Source organism: Myodes glareolus, chromosome 10 (assembly GCF_982192425.1).
Source record: "Myodes glareolus chromosome 10, mMyoGla1.1, whole genome shotgun sequence".
Taxonomy (NCBI): domain Eukaryota; kingdom Metazoa; phylum Chordata; class Mammalia; order Rodentia; family Cricetidae; genus Myodes; species Myodes glareolus.
In genome coordinates, this window is record NC_142035.1 from 27,253,346 (window position 1) to 27,267,065 (window position 13,720).

The 13,720-nt window shown below is 50.5% G+C and overlaps 1 protein-coding gene and 1 long non-coding RNA gene across 2 annotated transcripts in view; one reads left to right on the plus strand and one right to left on the minus strand.

Annotated features, from left to right (window-relative positions):
- The first annotated feature begins 3,918 nt into the window (after positions 1–3,918).
- Positions 3,919–13,720, plus strand: part of LOC146892801 (uncharacterized) — a 28,494-nt gene continuing 18,692 nt past the window's right edge. The window contains exon 1 of the long non-coding RNA XR_015004303.2: positions 3,919–4,797. This is a non-coding gene — a long non-coding RNA (uncharacterized LOC146892801). The remainder of the gene's footprint in view (positions 4,798–13,720) is intronic.
- The window catches only part of Angpt4 (angiopoietin 4), a 33,733-nt gene continuing 28,623 nt past the window's right edge, over positions 8,611–13,720 (minus strand). Inside the window, exons 8-9 of the mRNA XM_048445615.3 lie at positions 10,553–10,683; positions 8,611–9,454 (exon numbers count right to left, since the gene is read on the minus strand). Of these exons, the coding sequence (XP_048301572.3) occupies positions 9,294–9,454; positions 10,553–10,683 (292 nt within the window). The 3' untranslated portion in view covers positions 8,611–9,293. The remainder of the gene's footprint in view (positions 9,455–10,552; positions 10,684–13,720) is intronic.

Sequence of the window (13,720 nt, forward strand, 5' to 3'; positions counted from 1 at the left end):
GTTGGTGCTGCAGAGGATCTGGGTTCAGTTCCCAGAACCTACAGGGCGGGGTGACTCACAACCATTCATAACTCTAGTTCCGACCTCCACGGCACCAGGCATGCATATGGTGCACATACATACATGCAGACAAGCGCATATACACATAAATCTGAAAATGGCAGCAATTCCCAGTGATGAACTAAAGACCTGACTCAGGGCTAAGAGCACTGGATTCTCCTCCAGAAGACTGGGGCTTGATTCCCAGCCCCCGCATGTCAGTTAACAGCTGTTTGTAACTCTAGTTCCAGGGGATCTAGATGACTTCTTCTGGCCTCCGTGGACACCAGGCACACATGTGGTGCACATACACTCATGCAGGTTAAACACCTACACACATCAAAAGAGAAAACTTGTTTTAGAACGTTTTTGCATTTAAGAGTTATTCCAAAAGTCAGGCCTGGTGGTGCACACCTTTAATTCCAGCACTCAGGAGGCAGAGCAGGTGGCTTTATGTGAGTTTGAGGCCAGTCTGGTCTACGGAGTGAGTTCTGGGACAACCAAGACTATGTAGGAAGCCCCTGTCTCAAAGAAAGAAACCAGACAGACAACAACCAAAGAGTTATTTGAAAGTGAGTGTGGTTTTTGCCTATTCCACAGCGCTTTCCCCACTGTTAGCGTATTAATATGTGCGGGCCCCGGCAGGGGTGAGGTGCTATTCACCCAGGGGTGAAGCTATTCTAAGGAGAGACACTTGTCTCTCTCCTTTGGGCTGCTACACTATTAAAATCATGGCCCTTATGAAATTGGGATCTCCCAGGAGATCCCATGTCCCATGCTGGGAAAGGACAAGGATGCAGCAGCCGAGCCGAGGAGGAACTGTCTCCAGGAGAGAGATTTCACTGCTGTTATGCGTACCTCTGCCCTTCCATCTGAACATAAGTGTCATGTCGGGACCCCAAGAAGGGCTTGTGGGGAGGGGATCTGAGTGGTCCTTGATGCCTTTGTTCCCCTTCCCAATGGGAACTGAATGCATCTCCTTTCTCAGCTTTTCACTATGACTTTCTCTTTAACTGGCCTGTTGAGAGTGGGGGTCCATACCTGACTCGTCAGAACCCATGCTCAGACCTTAAGAACCCGCATACTGTGTCCATCAGGAACATCATATCGCATGTATCCCAAATAACCAATATTATCACATTATCCTTAGCTTGTCAGCTTACATCACATCACGTTTGCTCAGTTTTTTCCCCTACAGCTTCTTCTGCGTCTTGGGCTGCTTCCCACCCAGCTGTTGTGTCTCCTTTGTCTCCTCTGGGATGTGGCATACTTTGTGAGCTTTCAGATTATTTCCTGGTGTTTGGGCTCTGTGATTGGTGAAGGGCACCAGAGCTGGCCACACCCTCCCCTCTTGCTGCCTTTGGGTGTGCTCTTAGAAGGACTTACTAGTCCTTTGGCAGGCTGTCTGTCACAATTGCCACTCTGCTTTCATCCTCGTCTGTCCTAAGTGCAGTCCATGTTTTGGGAGTGGGCAGTTCCATTGGACTGGTCTGGGTAGCCCCTCGTGCACACGCAGAATGCTTCTTCATGGGAGTTTATCTTGTCTTCATATCTCATAATTGGTTTATGTAGACATGACTCATACATATTTATCTGGAAAGTTGGAGTCCACCGCTGCCCTCTGGGCTTGTGCAAATGATGCTGTCTGGTCTTTAGGGCTTTCACTGTTTCTGCAGACTCCTTGGCGTGGGAGAGCAACACCCTGAGGTGGGCATCTCCCAGCAGCTGTGTGAGAGTCCTTCCTTTCCTCTATCGTGGAGGCCCCTCCAAGCCTGGCATTTTTTATCTCTTCCCTCTGACCTTCATATTATCTTGTCCAGACTAACAGGAGGGACCAATTGCCCTGACTAACAGGAAAGGCCAAAGCTAGACCCAGGCAAGTACCATTAAACCCAGCCAGGCTGCTGGAGGATAAGGCTGCACCGCAGCTCTGAGCTGGCCTGCTGACCACAGCTGCTGCGGATGCATGGTCAGTCAGAACCTGTTGGCCCCTCCCCTTCAGAGCCTGTCCACACAGCCAGCAGGACCAGGCAAATCCAGAGGTCAGACCCTGGGCCTCACACACACTCTAGCACCTTGTTTTTGTTTGTTTGTTTGTTTGTTTTTTGAATACCATAAGCCATCTAAGTTCCAGTGAGGCAGGTGATTTTTTTTTTTAAAATATAGCAAAATAGTAACTGTTAAACGAGAGCTATTTGAATTTTCCTATTTTAGAGACAGGGTCTCATTATGTAGCTCTGATTAGTCTGCACTTGATCTTCCTGCCTCAGCTCCTGAGTGCTTGGGATTTCAGGCGTGTGCCGTCACCTTTGCCTTCATGCTCCATTACATGCAATCCAGCCTAATGGTAAGTGGATGGGATTGCACTTCTCCAGGGAGGGCGAGTTCTGAGAATTAATTTCCTGAAGCAAGGAAAGTATGAGTGCAGAGGTGAGGCAGGTCAGTAATGATAATTATCGATAATTATGCATACACTTTTGTTGCTGTTGTTTTGAAACAGGGTTTCTCTGTGTAACTTTGGTGCCTGTCCTAGAACTTGCTCTATAGACCAGGCCAGCCTTGAACTTCCAGAGATCCACCTGCCTCTGCCTCCTGAGTGCTAGGATTAAAGACATGTGCCACCACTGCCCAGCAATATAGTTCTTAATATATATTAATTACTTTAATTCATTTTCAGTCTAGAGAGCTCTAGCCTAAAACCCTGGGGAGCATCCCCACAGTTTTTTTTTTAGATTTATTTATTTGTTTTTATTATGTATACAACTTTCTGCCTCCATGTATGCCCGCGCGCCAGAAGAGGGCACCAGATCTCATTTCAGATGGTTGTAAGCCACCATGTGGTTGCTGGGAATTGAACTCAGAACCTCTGGAAGAGCCGCCTGTGCTCTTAACTACTGAGCCATCTCTCCAGCCCCACAGTTTTTAACAAAGATCATTGCAGGTGCAAACAGCTGCTGTCTAGGGGCCTGTCAGTGGCCGTAAGATGGGATCTGGGTCAGCTAGGCGACTGTGAAGAGGGTTTGCAGATGAGCTTTGCTCTGGGTTGGATATTGAGATTTAGGGGAATGTGGTGTCTTAGGAAACCTTCTGTAGTGGAGGCAGACAGGACAGGATCTAGACCAGTACTAACCCACATGGAAACAGTGGTTTCTCCTCTGTTTCTCCTCCTGGCACGATTTGGAGAAATTGAGCCAGGTTTGCGGTCTAGACATGGTCATGTTGGGTTTTTTACAGACACAGTGACAGAGAGGACTTGTTTCTGTCCAATTCATCAGTCATAAAACGGTATGTCTTTTGATGGTGTCGTGTGAAGTCCTTATGCCCCACACAGGCTGTACCTGTCAACTGTGAGTCTCGAATTGTCTTGCAGAGACGCCTGAGCCTGGCAGTCCCTTTCTGAATTCTACTTCCCTCTTTCTCAGCTGACACCAACACCAATTCAAGTGGACCTTTTATCCTTTGAAGGGTAGACTGGGGTGTGAAGAGTGGGCTGGGTGTAAAGAGTGGACTGGGTGTGAAGAGTAAACTGGGGTGTGAAGAATGGGCTGGGTATGAAGAATGGGCTGGGTGTGAAGAGTGGACTGGGTGTGAAGAGTGGACTGGGTGTGAAGAGTGGACTGGGTGTGAAGAGTGGACTGGAGTGTGACTCAGTATGAGACCAAAGAGAAAGTGAGAATTTGAAGACCACATATAACACTGAAAAACTGCACAGGCTCCGGAGCTCAGGCCTTAAGCCATCAAACAAACAGATTCTTATTCCAGACCAGTCTTGTACAAACTTTATGGCCTTTTACAGCCTGCTGTTCAAGGTCACTCTATAACAATGCCTCTTTTGCCTGCTCTACTGGTCTGAGCAGTCACAAGACTTCAGTTGGGGAAGGACAAGATGGTGAATCACCCTTGATGGGGAGACTATCAAAGAATGTACTGCTCTTCTAACACACACACAGTATTGCGGGTAATGTGCACATGCAGAAGTCATGTTCCCATGTTGAGCAGGCATGTGATTAGGTTCTGCAGATAATTTTATTTATTTATCTATATATTTAATATTTTACCGCTGTGGGTATTTTGTCTGACTGTATGTGTGGCTGCGTGCCACATGTGTGCCCGGTGAAGGTCAGAAGAGGGCAAAGCAGTGGATTCCCTGGACCTGAATTACAGAGCTGTGAACTGCCTTGCGTGTCCTGGAAAGCGAAAGCGAACCTTCATCCTCTGGAAGGGCCTCCGATGCTCTTCACCACAGAGCCAACTCTCTAACCCCTCGGCAGATAAGTTATAGGGAGAAACTCCTAAATAGGAGATAGGAGAACGGCTTGCTGGAACTGAGGTGGCCAGAAGCAGGGCCCTTGGCATTGCCCTTTTCCTTTTATGTAAGGTACATGTGATGGTTGGAGCCCAGCAGGAGGGGAGCTAGAGCCACACGGAGACAAAACGGTAGTAAAGGTTTGGGGTTCTCTTCATGGAGGAGCTGACCTGTCAACTTTCGCACACCTTATGTGAGAGATGGATTTTTGCCTTGTTTAAACTGCTCTGACGAGACACTGCGGCGGACACACGTGCACCCCTTTCTGCCCTCCATTTCCTCGCTAGAACAGCTCTGCCAGCTGCTGGCCTCCATGATCCCTGGTCTTGCACCAGGCAGGAGGGGCCGTTCTCTTGTTTTAAGGCTCTCTTGTCATTGTGTGGAAATTCTTGTATTGGAACCTGCTGTCAGAAGAGAGGTCTGATCAGATGATGCAATATGCCTGTGAGGAGGTAAGTGGGTGCCTGCAGCTCACGGGTGGTGAGCACAATTCCCCGCGAGCATAGAATTGTGGGGAGCCTGTGTGCCTGGACACTTGGCGAGACCCAAATCAAACACAGGGTGGTGTGTGGTGCCCACCTAGGCCGAGGCTGCTGTGCTGGAGCCTATGGGCTCTCCTTACCATGGAACCCATAGGTGGGACAGGATACAGAGTGCTTGATCTTGCTGCTAAGACAGGAATTCTGGGATATGCACAAACAGTACAATTTATTCATCTGGGTTGAAGCCAGTCTTTTCTTACCAGAAGCATAGTATGTCCATGAGTTATCGGGAGGATCCTAGAAGCTGGGATACCCATGCCACAGGGAAAGGCACATAGAGTGTAACTGTCTTAGAATTCCTCTACAAAATCGTGTTTTCCCCAGCATGGCTTTCTTTTCAGTTTTAGTGTGTGCGAATGTAGTGATGAGGTCTATTGAATCCGCTGAATTCTGACTCCATTAGCTTAGCCTATATCCAAAAGTCTCTGAGCTTCAGGGCTCATATTTGGAACGCAGGGCAATAGACCCCACTGGGGTTGAGGTAAGTGGTACTTTGACGAGGAGGAGGAGGAGGAAGAAAAGGAGAAGGAAGTGGAGGAGGAAGAAGAGAAGAAGGAGGTAGAGGAGGAGGAGGAGGAGGAGAAGATCATCTCCTTAGGGCTGGGGAGATGGCTCAGTCAGTAAGGTGCTTGATACACAAGTATAAGGGCCTGAGTTCAGATCACCATCACATTGAGAGCTTGACATGGTGGTGCACCCCTGTTATTCCAGCACTGGCAAGGCAGAGACAGAAAGATTCCTGGTGCTAATTGGCAAGGCAGTCTAGGAGCTCCAGGTTCAATGAGAGACCCTGTCTCAGAACAATGTGGAGAGCAATTGCGGAAGACACCTAAAGTCATCCTCTGGCCTTCCCAGCGCGTGCGCGTGCGCGCACACACACACACACACACACACACCCACCCACCAGATCTCCTTAGAGGTCTCTGAGTTGTTTTCTCTGTAATTCTCTCTGGTCTGTCCTGTGTATTGTCTACATTTGTGGTGTATTCTTTATTCACTTCATCTTGACTACGTTTAATTTGCTCCTTTGCCGTCTCCCCTAAGTCTGTTCAGTTCAGCAAGGTGGGCTGTACACATCTGTTCACACACTGCCCCAGTCCAAAATCACCAAGCTAGGCCTTGGTCCAGGTAGGTCTTCAATCAATCACAGCTGTGCAAGTGAATTCACCCATGAAAGAATGTGTGAACACTGACGAACCTACCAGGTCCAGTGCTGAAAAGCTGCTCCACTAAAGAGGCTGCTGCTGCTGCTGCTACTGTTGCCAAGGCAACAATGCCTGCTTTCCAAAGCATCTTTACAAGAGAAGCAAAGGCTTACACATCCTGTAATGGGAAGGAAAACCTGAACCCTTCCACGAGGGCTGCCTGCTTCCTGTCTTGCTCCTCCAAGGGCCACCTTAGCTGTTGCCCTTTGTTAGGTCCCTGGCACGAACACAGTGAACTCCAGTATAGAAACTGCCTTTTCTGGTCCCACACAATGCTCTTAGGAACAGTGTGTGTTGCCCGGCTGGCTCCACCAGGACCTACCAGGACTCCCCAGGCACCAGTGAGGACAGGCTGGTCTTGGAGGTCTTTCTAAAAAGTTCCCTTAGCTCTTGTGGTGGGCAGCAGGGACAGCACTTTAGCATTTTTATGGTAGGTGGCCACATGTCTCCACAGAGCTCAAGGAAGGGGGCAGTTTGGGGCTGCATGTGTGCCAGAGTGAGAGATTATGCACCTAGACAAAGCTCTCTTCCTCCACCACAGAAATGGAAGGACTCTGAGCTGAGGCAAGAAGAGGTAACAAAGATTTGGGGTAGGAATTTAAGGAACAAATATCCCCGATCTAGTTCCGAGGAACTGCAGCCCCAGGAGATGGAGCCTGACCCCCAGCCACCTCTGTCCCCGCGGTGCTCCTTCAGCAGCTGTGGTGAGCCAGCGCTGCCGTCCTCAGGCCATTGGTGGATGCTTCATGAGACGCTGATGCTCAGAGAGGACCAGGGCTCTTCAGAAACACATCTGCATCTCTGAGCCAGATGCTCCCTGCTTGCTGGGATCAGGAGTAGTAGCACACATTGGAAAGAGGTAGTCTTCCTCTCTCCTTTGGCCTTTTGGGGAATTAGCGTGGTGTGTGTGTGTGTGTGTGTGTGTGTGTGTGTGTGTGTGTGTGTGTGTGTGTGTAGGGCAGAGGTCAACCTCAGATGTCATTTTTTAGGAGCTACCCTTTTTGGCTTTCACTCAGATCTGACGCTTACACAGACTGACTCTCCAGTGATCCCCCAAACCCACCTGTCTCTGCCTCCTCAGTGCTGGGATGACAGGAGCAGCCACTATGCCCATCTTCTCCCATGGGTTCTGGAGATTAAGCTCAGTTTCTCATGATGTGCCCACATGGGCACTTTACTGACAAGGCCATCTCCTCAGCTCAGGAACTAACATTCTGCCAGGAGACCAGGACATCGTTATGTGTGGCTTCATTCCTCCATAGTACAGCACAGCTGGAAGGGACCATTACCGGGTTCATTTCTCGGGCAGGAAAATAAAGGCCATGGGAAGCTGAACGACTGGCTTAGGGTCTCAGAGTCAGTTTGACCCTCTCCTCTACCTTTCCCAGTCTCATATAGTAGGTACTAAGTAAAATTCTGCTGGGTAAATGCCGAGTAAGATGATCTGAGCTTTCTGGGCAGCAGCCTGTTCCTAATTCTTTTCTGGCTCTGCTAGAGATGCCCCTGCATTGTTAGACTCCAGGGAGGATGGAGCCCACCCTGCAGGCCTAGCTTGCCTGGGAGAATTCAGAAAAGTGATTCCTGACTAGGCTGGGTGTCAGGGGTGTTAACAGCATTGTGAAGATTGTAGAAGGGGGCACAGTGAAGCACCAGGCAAGAGCACGCTGTGTGTCCCCCTTTTCAGTTAGAGCCTCTTAGAGGCCACGGGGGCGCTATGACTGATGAGGCCTCACCTCCTCCAGGGACAGAAGGGCAACGCTGTGTTGGATGAGGCAGGAAGGATCCCTTGGCACTGGTGTCAGGCATGACAGTTGCCGGAGTGAGCCAGGGTGGCTGAGGAGCCCCAAGGGCAGCTTCTTGGGGTCAGAAGGAACCCTGGAGGAGATGAACTCTTAGCACAGAGAAGGTCTCTGTTCTTGAACCGTCTTTACCGGCATGTGTCTATTTTAATGCAAGGTTCCTGCTAGTTGTATTTTAGAGGCCGTCTGAGGCCTCCCGATGATCCTTCTAGCCAGCAAAGGTGGAGCAGTGAAGTGGAGGACATGTCCCTAGGCATCCTCCCCATGTCAAGTGAGGGCCAGCTTTTCCAAGGGAACCCATGGCCCTGAGACAGAAAGAATGACTTTATTTTTTAAAAAAGTGTGTGTGTTCCTGTGTTATATACATACATGTGGAGGCCAGAGGTCAACTCAGGTCTTTCTCAGCCGCTTCTCCACCTTACTTTTTTCTCTCACTGGTTCAGCTAGGTTGGCTGGCCAGCAAGCTCCAGAGAGTCACTGGTCTTTGCCTCCCCAGTGCTGAGTTCAGGTCCTCATGGCCACACTCGACTTTGTACATGGGTTCTGGGCGTCCGAACTTGGGTCCTCATATTTGCAAGGTAAGAATTTTTACCAATGGAGCCTTCTTGCCAGCCCTCATTTTCAAATAAGTACATTTGGAGAAAGCTGCTTCCCCTACCCCCTTCATGGGTGGCCACAAGGCTTGAGAACACAAGATTCTGACAAGTAATGCAGTTAAGAAAACCTATTCTTTTTATTTGACCTGCTGTTTCTCTCGCCTCCTCCTATGTACTTTAGAGAGGAGCCTTGGTTATTTAATACCTGTGGGGAACACTCTCTAGGGCACGCTGGAGTCAAAAGACACCTCTCGTACTTCTAGAACCTTCTGAGAGACCAGGTCTGACGGTTAGCCATTGAAGTCCAGGAGTCACAGAACACTGGGAAATAACGGCTAGTACTGGGGTTGTGGGTAGGGGAGTTGGAACAGTGTCTAAGCCTTGGAAAGAAAGTCTGCAGTCATCTCAAGGCTGGAGAAACTTGGAATTGGAGAAGGGGAATAGACTTCAGCCTCCTCTGGAGGAGGGCACCCCCCAGTCTGCAAGATTTTCCTATCTGCTGTAACCCCGCCCTCTGAGGTGTCAAGTTCAGTCTTCCTCAGGCTGTGGCAAGGAGTCCCTGCAGGTGGCGGGAGGAAGTAGACTATAGGTACCATGAAGGCAGTGCCTTAGGCACCCAGCACTTCACAATGGAGGCCACAGGAGGCAGGCAACTCTTTGTAATTTGGGGGCAAGGTAAGCTGGCTCTGATGTCCTAGAATGTCAAGGATGAGCCCTGGGCTCTGATTTCTGGGCAGGGCCAAGCTTGCACCGAGCCGGCTGGGTTGAGCATCCTCCCGTGGCATTAGTCTCTGTAGGGCTGTGCGTCAGGCACCCATTGGCCGCAGCATCATGCGTGCGCTGTGCAGTGAGTAGCCGGGGCCCCGGAAGTAGTGCCAGCGGATGCCATTGATCTTGTTCAAGTGTTGACGAACTGGATAGTAGATGCCATTGAGGTTGGAGAGGCCACAGGCATCAAACCACCACCCTAGTGGGAGAGGGAGGACAGAGTTTGGAGGAGGTGGGATGTGTTGGCCTAGATTCTAGGAGGGCAGGGCTGGAGGGATGTCATCTTGGGTACCGGTTTGCTGAAGGTCATGGGCTGGGTATAGCCAGAGCTTTGGAGGTCAGCAGAGACTCTGGCCACAGCTCAGGCTCCTCTGTGACTTCCTGCTGTCTTCCTGACACCCTATCTCCCTCTTCTTCCCTTGATGAGCTCCTACCATGCTCTATCACACCTTCCTGTTGCTCTCTCTAGAGGTCTCTGTTTGTGGATGTCCCTCTGTGTGCCATCTGGCTCGTGCGGTTTCTGTCCTTCCCCTGGGGCTCTGTCTCCAGTGCACTCTGCACACCTCCTATCTATCTCCAGGGTTTGTTCCTCTCCTTGTTCAGTCTGCTGCACCTGCACCTCTCTGCCTCTACCACTTTGTGTCACTGTTGGCCTCCTCTGGCCCTTGTCTCTATGACTTGAGTCTCTTCTGTTTTTCCCCTTCCCATCTCCGTCCTCTGATTTTTGTCCCGACCAGAGCACTGTCAGACATACAGGTGTGGAATGGACCTGCCTTTCCTGCCTCTAGTCTCCCCGATGCTGTTTCCATTTGGCCTGGGGAGCAGGGGAATCCTCAGACAGGAGAGTGGGATTGATGGGCATTGTGTTTTCCTTGAGCTACTCTTGGAGTCTCCCAGCTAGTCTCTAAGGAATTCTAGGGGTGTTGCTATAGAAGTACCTTCTATAGAAGATACAATTCCATGGGCACTCTAATGACCTGGAAGAGGGAGGATTGGCTGGAGCCTCACCAGGAATGCCTACCCCCAGATAGCATCTGGACATACCCTCCCCCCCTTGAGATGTTATCTGGGTACATCCACCCCCAGACATCATCTGGACACATCCTCCTCCACCTCCAGATGTCATCTGAGCACACCCACTTCCAGACGTCATCTGAGCAGACGTCATCTAGATACACCCACCTATAGACATCATCTGGACATACCCTCCTCCACCTCCAGACCATCATCTGGACACACCCACTCCCAGACATCATCTGGACACACCCACTCCCAGACATCATCTGGGCACACCCACCTCCAGACATCATCTGAGCACATTTGCACATGCAGTTATCATTGTCCATGTCGCTGGTGCTGAACTTGGTGCCCTGTGGAGACAGGCTGTTCTTGAACCCTGATGAGCTGCTGCTTGCATTTACAAAGAGGCTAGAGGCCGGGGACAGAGGGGTAGGGTAAGAAAGGGGTGCAGAGTCAGGTTGATGCTCTCCAAAGGGCTTTGTTCTGGCAAAGTTTCCTTCCTGATGTTTTTGCAGGGGAAACAGCCCGCTCTGATGCCCAGGCCATTGTCCCTCCTGGTGACCCTCCTCACTTGCCACCCTGGGGTCACAGCCCTTACTGCTGCTGGCTCTTCCTTATTTGCTGAATTTGAGTCCTAGAGAGCTCTGGGTGAGAGGCACAGAATAAGGACAGCAGCTAGCAATCTTTTGAGCGTCTGCTCTGGGCCAGGCATTGTTACAGTGTCTTGAGAGAGCTAACTCGTTTTTCATTTAAACCTCACAATACCTTGTTCTACATGAGGACGTGGGGGAAGCAAGAGCCAAAGGAGGCTGTTCGGTTCTCAGAACCAGTAGCCATCAGAGCTAGACTCTAGTTAGGAGTGGCCTGGTATGGGCACGGTTACATCCTTGGCTTACCAACTGACAGCCCAGCAACCTCCGTGCACCGCAGCCACTCTATCCCACATCTCTTCTGAAGCCTTCCCTGAACAGGGCACACCAGCCCCCATAGATCAACACTCAGGAAACCCCCAGCGAGGGGACAGAGGGCTTTTGATGCTTTGCCAGACTCTCTATCCCTGGTGACTATGCCCAAGCCTACAGTGTAATAATAGCCATGGGAACAGGGTAGGACAGAATGCCTGGATTCAAACCCCAGCATGGCCAGTTGGCCACTGCCTGACTTTGGGAAGGCATCTTCACCCCACTGAGACTCAGTGTCTTCACTTTTTATGTAAATGGTGACAAGAGACTTACTATGACTTTGTTCACCTTGTGATTTAGTGACATCAGCAGGCAGAGTGTGCTGAGGGGTTGGGGGGTGGTTGGTGAGAGCCCCATACATTCAGGACTGGTGACTTAGTCCTGGGGACAGGTCAGCCTGACTGAAAAATGTAGGGGAAGCTTACTTGAGCAGCTGAGGCAGGAGCTGACTTGAGAGCCTTTAAGACGCTTTTGTAGTAGAGGGAAGCAGATGGAGAGGACCTGCAGGCCCAAGGAAGCATGGCTCAATCCATGTCTCTCACCCACAGGCTCTATCTGTCTGTGGCAAGGCAGGGTATTCATGATCCTATTACTCTAACCCCAGGGTACAGAGGTGTTGTACAGAGGTGTGACTGGCTATGGGCTCCAATGTGGAGACTCCCAAGCTGCTCACCCACTGATAGACTCTGTCTTCTTCCTCGGGCCATTAAACTTGGTGATGTCCCTCTTCTTTCTGGGAACCAGAATGGGAGTCAGTGATTCTCTGGGTACCTCTACCTCAGCGTCCGGGAAACCTCACTTTGATCACGTGTGTCTGAAGAAGCACGGATGCTTGAGTCTCTAGTGAATCCCCAAAATGAGAGCATGAAGGGTGTCCCACTATGTTCTGAGTGGTCCTGTCCCTGCATCTGACATACAAGGGCACCTCCTGCCTGTGGCTGTTAGCCCTTTCATTCCCTCCTCTGGGCTCTCCTGTGGGTCCTCCCACCCTAGCTGCTGACCTGGAGATGGGTTCCAGTGCAAGCGGTCATCCTTCTCCCCTGCTCCTCCTTTGGTAGTTTCCAGGCCTTTCAGTAGTTTCTAGGACCCCCATGCCCATCCTAAGTCAGTCTTCCTGGCCCCAGAAGCCCTAGTGAACATCTTATTCGGGCTTGGAGAATGTGTAACCCAGCTGAATGCCAACTCTTTGTCTTTTTCAAATGTGTGTGTGTGTCTGTGTGTACAAGTGCACATATATGTTTGTGTGCACATGGAGGCCAGAGGACAATTTCGGGTGTCCTTCCTCAGACTTTTTATTTACTTATTGAAACAGGGTATTTATTTCATTAGCCCTGTGAGCTTCAGTGATCCTCTTGACGTCTCCAGCACCGGGCATATAAACATGTGTCATCATGCCTGGCTTTAAAATTTTGGGTTCTGGAGATTGAACCTGGGTCCTTATGCAGGAAAGGCAGGGGCTTTAATTGACTGAGCTATCTCTCCATCCCTCTCTGCTGCTTTGGAGCAAATCTCATTTTCTGGGATTCCCCTCTGAAAGAGACTCATTTGCCATGAACCTTTCCTCTCCCAGGAAGCTCTTTGAGTGTCCAGGGTCTCTAAGGCCCTGGATATTGTCCCTGGCAGCTACTGCCTCTCTGGAGGAAGTGGGTTGCCTGTGAACATGTTTATCCCCCACCACACTGTCACCACACTGGGATATGAGCAACTTTGAGGAAATCGGTCCAGGCCGGAGTCTTTTCTAAGTGACCAGCACATGCCTGGCACAGGGCGAGTTTCAATACCCTGTCATTAGGACTCTGCAGCTATTAAGTACATGCTGCTCTTTGAGGCATGACAGAGCGGGGAGTGGGGAGCTCTCCATGGTTCAGAGGCAAAGCTGGAGATATATAAAACACCCAGTTTACATGTAAGAACTTCAGGAGGGCGGAGACCTGAGCACAGCTTTGTGTGGTAGTCGCGAACCTCCTACACTGTTAGACAGATATTGCGGTGGTGTAGTTCTGCCTTTGAATCTAGCATTTAAAGATATCCAGCATTTACCCAGCACTCACTGTCTGCTAGGTGCCACAGGTTATGATGCCAGACTCTGACTCTCACAGAGCAGGCCAGTGACATGATAGGGCTGCCAACAGGAACAGCTGTTACAATACTATTTACCTTCCAGGTACTGTGAGGGTGCTTTAGGTGGAACCCCACATTTGAGCCCGCACTCTCTGAACTGGGCAGGGAAGTATGTTCAGAGTCACTCAGAAAGGGGTGTGGGTGAGACACGGCTTTTCTTTACAGGTCAGTGGCATCAGTAGGCATGCGCAGGACATGCCAAATTTCCCCTGGCTAGCCCTGAGGATCTGGTTCAGCCCTGTGCAGCTCAGCCTTAGGGATGCTCCTGCCTCCTGCACCTCAGGCCTCAGGGTGGTCCCCACAAGGGAGGCTGGCAGGCCTACTCCACTGGAGGAAGCAAGGACCTTTCACAAGAAAAGGGA